At 38.6% G+C, this 8,619-nt stretch overlaps 1 protein-coding gene across 1 annotated transcript; it reads right to left on the bottom strand.

The window, feature by feature from the left end:
- Nucleotides 1-4,614: 4,614 nt before the first annotated feature.
- On the bottom strand, nucleotides 4,615-5,292 carry LOC149812500 (uncharacterized). The gene is made up of 2 exons (XM_089992847.1): nucleotides 5,064-5,292; nucleotides 4,615-4,976 (listed from the first exon to the last, which is right to left on the bottom strand). Exons 1-2 carry the CDS (start codon nucleotides 5,215-5,217, stop codon nucleotides 4,819-4,821), a joined length of 312 nt encoding a protein of 103 aa, XP_089848973.1. The 5' UTR covers nucleotides 5,218-5,292; the 3' UTR covers nucleotides 4,615-4,818.
- Between the last annotated feature and the right edge of the window lie 3,327 nt (nucleotides 5,293-8,619).

Below are 8,619 nucleotides of genomic sequence, written 5' to 3' on the forward strand. Positions count from 1 at the left end.
ATAGATAGACACATAGACATATATATATTATATATATGTGTATGTGTCGTAATCTATGTATATAGATATATATATATATAAATATACATCATATTTTAACAAAAGGGAGTCGTTGGGGTTCCCAACGATCATAAATATGACCGTTGGGGCTCCCCAACGACTACTTTATGGGGAGCCCCATTGCTCCCTCTCTGTCTCTTTTGCTTTGTATAAAAAGGAATGCTCTTCCTCACATTAAGTTGTTGTTCTCTCACCTCTTCTCAATAATATTAATTGTTTTTTGCCTTTTGGCATTTCCCCCTTAGTGGGTTTGCGTATTTGCACTTTATGTGCTTGTGATTTCCACTTAGTGGGTTTGTGTATTTGCACTTTATGTGCTTGTGATTTCTTGTTCATTATTAGACCTTCAAGTGTTATCACTTGTTTTTTGTATTTTCGCCAATTTCCTTACATGGTATCAGAGCAAAGTTGAGATCAAGCTAAATTTGTTTTTCAATACATCAAAAACTGTGTCATTCAAAATTTGAAAATGAGGTGAAACTCTCTTGCAATTCCTATTCAAGCTCTTGTGAGATTGTGATCGCGTAAAAGATCGATGGTGGAGTATTCGTTATCTCTCCTTTTGATGTGGACTCGGTAAGCACCGATCCACGATCGAAGATCCAAACAGATCTCAACACGTGCAGAAGCTTTTCACGGGGATGAGTCCGAGCAGGACTCCGAGAAACGGAGTTTTTGGGACCCATGCGCTCTGTTTCAACAGAGGCGGTCCAAAGGAAAATCGTGTGTGACTCGCACACCCTTCCAACGAATCCGAAATCACCAGATTTGGATCTGAACTGTCTGATCCACGGGCTTGGAACTGAGACAGGTTTGCGACAGACTTCCCGGGCTCAACGGGCAATCTGTTCGAGAGGATTTTCGACCCCTCAGAGGGCAGAGTTTGCAAAAACTCCCAACAGACAAGTTGAAGGTCAGATCGAGACCTTTCCAGAAAGCTATGGTTCGGAATTTTTGGGCAATCCTAAGGTGTCTACAATTTTTTAAAGTTTAGGGTCTGTTAGGTTTCAACTGTCGTAACCCATGACAGAAGATTCTATTCAGTCACTCGAATCACCCTGGATTCGGGCACTCGGATGAGGGTTTCAGAAGAAACTCCGAACTTCACTAATGTGGAAAGAGATATTTCTTTTGTTGGTTCAGATCAATGGTGGAATAGGTTTGGTGGTGGAGATGCCCCTTCATCTCTAGGTTGGAACATCGTATATTGAGTCAGGGATGCAACATGAGTGGATGCGAGAGAAATTGAAGTCTTTTTTAGGGCATCCACACAAAGAAAATGAATAGATTGGAGCACCCTCGATTAAATGATCTTGTATTTGTCACCTACAACATGAGATTGAAGCAAAATGTAACATTAAGATATATGTTAATGGATCTACTTTAATACTTGTATTCTAATTAATATATGAATATTGTAGACAAATACAAAGAGAATTGAAAAGACACCAGAGGAGCAATTACGATCCCATCAGTAAGTGACAACCTCGATCTATTGGATGAGTGGGTAGAAGAAGAGCCAGGTGTCATGGATGATGATGAGGATTGGAGGCGCCCAAAGATGAATATGGATGAAGGAGGAGAAGAAGATAAATCATTTGAATATCGTTTTCGTTATGATTGATAGATTATGATGCTTCTTCTTTTGTTTTGTTATGTAAATAACTCTGATATCAAACATTCATGCTTGTGGCTTGTGACTTTTGTTAAATGTTTGTTAGGAGTGTTATCAATATTTTACCTAATGTTTTACTAATGCATGTTTATGTTTAGTTACCCATAATGCATATATTCATGTTCTTTTTTTTGTATTGCATTCTATATTTTTTTTCTAGATATTTTATCTAATTTTTGTAATTTTTCAGATTTTTTTGTGATTTTAAATTTATTTATTTTCTCATGTCTTACGATACGACACACCCGTATCTCAGGATCATGCGATACGGGTCCCGATACACTAGTTACAACATTGAGCCTGGGAGTTCTAGTCAAAACATGGTTTACTTTCACACAATGTGACAGTATTCAGCATCTGACTGGCCCCAAAACCATTCATGTTTAATTATGTTGTCCTTCAACAGAACCTCATTCCATTCCCTTGAAAATGCATTGTTATTTATACATGCCACCCTTTTTTTGTTTTCCACTTACCCCATGGCATGCAGTGAAAGAAAATAGATTTGGGCAAGGATAGCTTCAAGATGCAGATTGCCTTTTCTTTTGTATGCACACCGCCCAAGTTCATATAAACCTGGAATGGGTGATTTTTCTATCAGCAATATTCTTTTCTCTTCATCTAATGAACATAAAAATCACATTTTCAAGAGAGCTGATCTGAGAGATGGATGAAATATGATCACAAACAATCTGACAATAAAAGTCACTCCGCCGGGTTTCAATCTTTTCACTTCAAAATGCTCTTTGCATTTGAATTACATTTAATTTGGAAACTTTGTGAAATAGAAAATGAAGAATGTCTTACAATCTTCTAGCATCCATCACACCCATGACAAGTCAGTAGAGTTATTCCATCTCCTCAAACAAATAAACTCTCTCCACCTCATCTTGACCAAAGAAAAGAAGTAGAAACCAACCTGCCGCAAGGAGGTTTGAAAGTTGATGTTTTTTTCCATATTGTAGACAAGAAACCTTGTACTTGTGGTTCACAGATTTTCCAGAATGAACTACCACAGAATGACAAGAATCATGACAGAGCCGCTTTGAGGGGAACCTTTTCTAAAAGTCTAAGCCCATTATCAATATAACATTTTAAAATATCTACAAAAGAATTTAGGAGGAAAGTTCCTCATGTAGATAGAGTTTATTGGTTGAGTAGGGCTGGAAACTTATAGGCATTTATAACTTTAAATAATGTGGATATTGCACTTGTAATACAATAGTACAAAAGATTGTGTTATTTAGGCTCTACTATGCATAAGCTATGTTATCTTGACTTCTAGAGGGACAACGTGTCAGTGTCAGACACTTGGACACTTGTATACCGACACTGACACTCCTACACTTCATGGACACTTCATTTTTCAACAAAGAAGGGTCCAAGAAAAAAAATTGACACTCCGCGTTGCATATCTGACACTTTTGACAAAGTATTCGATGATGGACACTTCGAACACAAACTGTGTGAATTTTGTTTAAACCTTATTTTCTGTCCATATATTTTAATGGGTCCTAACTCCAAGAAAACTGGTAAGCACACCCCTATTGTATAGAAAGCTCTCTCTCTCCCCTATATATATAGCTGTGTCTACGTATCTAATATTTTAAAAGATGCCATGTTTGACACTACTTATCCGTGTCAGTGTCCAAGTAACATAGTACATAAGCTAGTGGGCCTGACGAAGATACCAATAGTAGGTTTTGTGATGAATGGATGAGGATATACAAAATGCAAGTGTAGTAAGAAGAACAATATAGTTAAAATAAAAGACCTTGTAATACAACAGGGAGAAAAAACTTCAATATTTAAGCTCTATTATACAAGGCAGGGGTTTGATGAGAATATCATTAGCAGTAGGCTTTATGCTAGCTGGTCTAAGTGAAGAAAAGCTAGTCAAGTAATACATGATAAGTGAATATTTTTCAGGCTAGAGAAAAATGTTTCTATAAGACCATAATAAAACTAACATTGTGTTGAGCAACTAATAGGTAATAGAAAGAGATAGTGCAAGTAATTGAGATGCATATGCTAAGAAAGATGTACAGAGTAACAAAGAAAGAAGAAAAGTAAAAATAAATACATTAAAATGTGTTTAGGAGAAATACACAGGTAAGATAAATAAAATTTTAAAGAATATTGTCTAAGATGGTTTAACAGAGATAAAATCTTAAAGAATATTGCCTAAGATGGTTTAACAGAGGCCTTGTCATAGTACTGGTGGGAAAAGTTGACAAGATGCAAATAGAAGGGATTATGAAAAGAAGAATGTCACGAATAACTTGTATGAAGGTTGTGAGAAGGGATAACATCGTGGGATGACTCAAATTGCAGTTTTAGATAGAAAGGAGCAAAGAAAAAAGACTAGTAAAACATATATAGCTTTCTATGTTTTCCAGGAATTCTGGGGTTTAAAGAAAAATATAAGAGAAAGATACTAGCTATTTCTAGTGGTCTCACATAGAAAACCTTATTTCTGTGAGAATATCAAGACGTCAGACTAAAAGTTTTTACTTCTGTATAGCTTCTTAAGCTTAAAGATGAAAAAAAAAGTAGGAATAAGGTTCATAACTTTAATGATGGTACAATTGTAACTTGAACGTCCAAATGGAAGCCCATTTGGGGCGACTTTCTCAACCCCCATAAACCCAAAATCCTACAGTAAGATCCAGGAAGTGAGGAACAGCAAAGTGAAATAAATTCATCGTGGCGTCAATCAGACCATTAAATGAAAGAAGAAAAAAGAAAGTGAATCCAACCAATGAATATAAATTTGATCACAAAATCCACGATTTCTCGCAAAATTCAAAACCAGGCATTCATCTACGACCTAATCCTGATACAGAAACCACTAGAAATCTACAGGAAAGAAAGATATCTAAAATGCAGATTGCCCAACATTAGCATTATTAAAAGAGAAGGAATTCAAATCCGTTTTTCAATTCAAGAAACACCATGAAATACAGTCATCATCTGATTGAGAGAAAACAAAGTGGTGAAACTGAGAAATAAGAAAATCCACCTAATCGTTCAATGGCCAAAACATCAGAAGAGTCCCATTAATCCTTCAATACAAAGAAATCCTAGTTCCTATATTGCTTGTACCGAGCTACCTCTTCGTCGTTGGGGAAGAAGCCCATTAGCCGGCCCGCAGAGTTCTGGTAGGCGTACATGAATCCACCCATTAGACCGATTAGGCCACCGGTGACCATCGAAGGGCCTCTGACGTTGGGCTTGATCCCTAAATCCCCAAAACCACAAAACAACCAAAACCCATCAAAAGAAGGGGAAAAAACCCCAAAAAGAGAGGGTGGTGTTAGAGAATCACCCGAGAGGTATCCAACGGTAACAGAGACTCCGGTGATCGTGAGAAGGCGGAAGTAGTCGAGAGTGTTGAAGTTGGCGACCGTCTTCGTAAAGGGAGGGTTCCGATCCACCACCGGGTACTCCGGCTTGGCCAACGCGGTGATGTCTGTGTTCATCTTCTTCTCCTTCTCCTCCTTCCTCTTATTGCCGTACCCTCACCCTCCTACTCCCACCCCTTTTATTTCATAGAGGATATCTGGATTTTGGAGGCAGATACTTATCCGGAAAAGCGGGATAAGTTGGGATATTTTCGTGCAATATACAGCTTAGCCCACGCTAACGGAAAAGTAGGCGCTTCAGTACCACTCAGTAAATATCGGTGGTCTCCTGTAAATACCAGGATAAATTGCGATAACTTTGAAAAGCTGATATAATGTTATATATATTGTCAGGGGCTTATATGAAAGCTTAGTGCCAACCAGGTAAGCCTTTTGAGTCGAGAAAGCAGCACAAACACCCCCACAGAGGGGTATACTATCACGACAGAGCCTACACAAACTTAAAGAGAGCAACCAAAAAAGAAGCAACAAAAGATAAAAAAAAAGTAACCCATATTCATAAGTTACAAGATTACAAAAAAAAAGTAAGAGAGAGGAAGAAACCCGTAACAATTGTTGTTCACGGGAGATCTTAGGCCAGAGGTTATTTATATACACTACGAAGGATCAAAGAGGTATTTACATCAAGAAACAAAGGCATCAACATGGGAGCCTGAAACACTCTCTCCCGCCTAAACTAGCACTGTCCTCGGTGCAGTCTATTGTTGGTAGTCTTCAATGGCTTGCTGAAACTAATAAATATTTCTTGGAGTCTCCCAACTGGCTTCATTCTCTGACAATCATTTCTATTTCACAAGATATTTCTTCACTTCTCCTAGATAATTATTGACGTGATCCATGATAAATTCAATTTTCCTAGAAGTCGATGTTGGAGCTGTTGTTGGGGCTCGCTGAGGAATGAAAGCCCGTTGAGGCAGAGTACGACTAAAATTTTCTTCATCTTCGTTGAAGGGCTTTAGATTACACACATGAAAGACAGGGTGAACCTGAAAACTATTAGGAAGGTCTAGCTTATATGCTAACTTGTCAATCCTCTGGATGACAGAAAAGGATCCATCATATTTTTGAATAAGTCCACGATGATGTCCCCGAAAGATAGTCGCTCTTTCGAGATATAGTTTGACCAGTACTATATCTCCGACTTGGAACTCGACATGCTGACGATCTTCATCTACCCATTTCTTCATTCGTTTCGCAACTTTGTGTAGAAATGTCTTTGCTAATTTTGTCTGATCATGCCAATTCTTGACAAAGTTATACGCAAAGGGCACCTTTCCTCAACCTTGGGCGGTGATAGAGTGTAGTGTCTAAGGCTGTTGTCCTGTCACAATCTCGAATGGACTGTGTCCCAATGATTCACTCTTTTGAAGATTGTAACAGAATTGAGCGATATCTAATAAATCCGTCTAATTTTTCTGATTTGTACTTACAAAGTGCCTCAAATATTCTTCCAGCATCCCATTAATACGTTCAGTCTGGCCATCTATCTGCGGGTAGAAACTAGTAGAAAAGTGTAATTTTGATCCCAGTAACCGAAAGACTTCTCTCCAAAATTTACCTGTGAATCGGGCATCCCGATCGCTGATAATGCTCTCCGGAATGCCTCAATATTTCACAATATGCTTCACAAAGAGTTGAGCCGTATCTTCCGTTGAACAATTGTTAGGACTAGGTGCAAAGGTCACATATTTTGAGAATCTATCAACTACAACAAAGATGATACTGTTCCCCTCAACTTTTGGCAGACTGACGACAAAATCCATAGAAATGCTCTCCCAAGGTCGGCTTGGAACGGGGAGAGGCTCTAATAGACCCGCAGTCTTCTGATTAATGGCCTTATCATGTTGGCAAATCAAATAAGTATGTATGTAACCATCTACATTGTTACACATTTGAAGCCAGTAATAAACTCGCTCCATCAACGCTAATGTCCTTTCTTGCCCCGGATGTCCTGCTCAGGGAGAGTCGCGACACAACTTCAATATCTCCCGATGCAAGGATCACCATCGGGGTACATATACTCGATTCCCAGTTGTTATCAGTAATCCTTCTTGTTCCCAAAATCGTCTTGTCTTTCCTTCTTTTACCAGAGAGAAAAGATGTTGTGTCATAAGGTCATCTCGCAAGCCCTCTCGGTGTAACGCCCCAAAACCCCAACTTTGAAAATTCTTAGATTTTAAACTTAATTTTTTTTTTGAAAACTTTTATGCAAACGGAAGAAAAAAGGGAAAACGGTTGAAACCTTGTTTTCAGAGAAAGCTGGGGTTAGGCAGACTCCTACCCATTGGGATTCAAACTTGCAACGTCCCAGACCCAGTTATACAACCATATCATTGGGATTCAAACTTGCAACGTGCCAGACCCAGTTATACAACCATATCATTGGGATTCAAACTTGCAACACCCCAACACAAGGTGATATGCACTAACTGAGCGCCCGTTGGTCTCTGCCTGCCACACTTACAACCATTATAAAACTCCTTGGGCTGAACCCTTTTTTTTCCGACTTAGGCAGACCCCTACCAATTATACAACCATACCATTTGGGGTTCGAACTTGCAACATCCCAACACAAGGTGATGTGGACGAACTTGGCTTAATCCTTGCCCCATGGGAGTCACCACTTAATTTAAGACATTGTTTTTACGATTAACTAGGGATGTCAATTGGGCGGATTACGTAGATTCAATCCGCTCGAAGTTGAATTCAATTAATAATTGGATCTGGATTGAGTTTTACATTAGAGTCCCAATCTGAATCCGACAAAATCCAAATTTGATTATGAGTAAATATCAGGTTTTCTGGTAGTTGGATCTGGATCCAGATTCACACTCGGATGCAAAACTCAATACCGTTTAAGATGACACTAAACCAACAGCTAGAAGGCTGCTTGTCAAGTTTGCCCAAAGCTGCTGCTTACATGATCTCAATTCTAATCTTAAGTTGGACTAAAGATCGTATTCATGACCTCAATTATAATTCTAAAGCTGATTAGGCTAAATGTTTCGCTTGTTAAACCAACAGCTAGAAAGGGAAAAAAGCCCCCCCTGACAGCACCATGTTTATATCATATAGAGGAAACGTTCTTATATTGCTTAATTTGACGCAAACATGATGTGAAGGGATAAGTACCAGAATATGCATCTTCTGTCCCACTACTTTACTTCACACATTTTCAATTATATGGGAGACGTTCAGGAGCCAATGAGAAATAGCAAACTGCCCTAACACGGACCTTAATGAGCACCAATTTTTATGCTACTGTCAATTCTCGAGTTAGCATGGTAAACATCCTAGCAGTGGTTCGGACAACACAGATCATCAGATTGAGAAAAACATCGACATATGCTCTGCTTTGGTGAAGTCCATTGCCTTTATTCACAACATAATATAGCTCACTATCATGTGTTTGTCACTCGCATGAATAGGTGGTTAAAATTTTCAGCCCCACTGGAGAAA

The sequence above is a fragment of the Nuphar pumila genome, chromosome 17 (assembly GCF_984573655.1).
Source record: "Nuphar pumila chromosome 17, dmNupPumi1.hap1.1, whole genome shotgun sequence".
Lineage (NCBI taxonomy): Eukaryota > Viridiplantae > Streptophyta > Magnoliopsida > Nymphaeales > Nymphaeaceae > Nuphar > Nuphar pumila.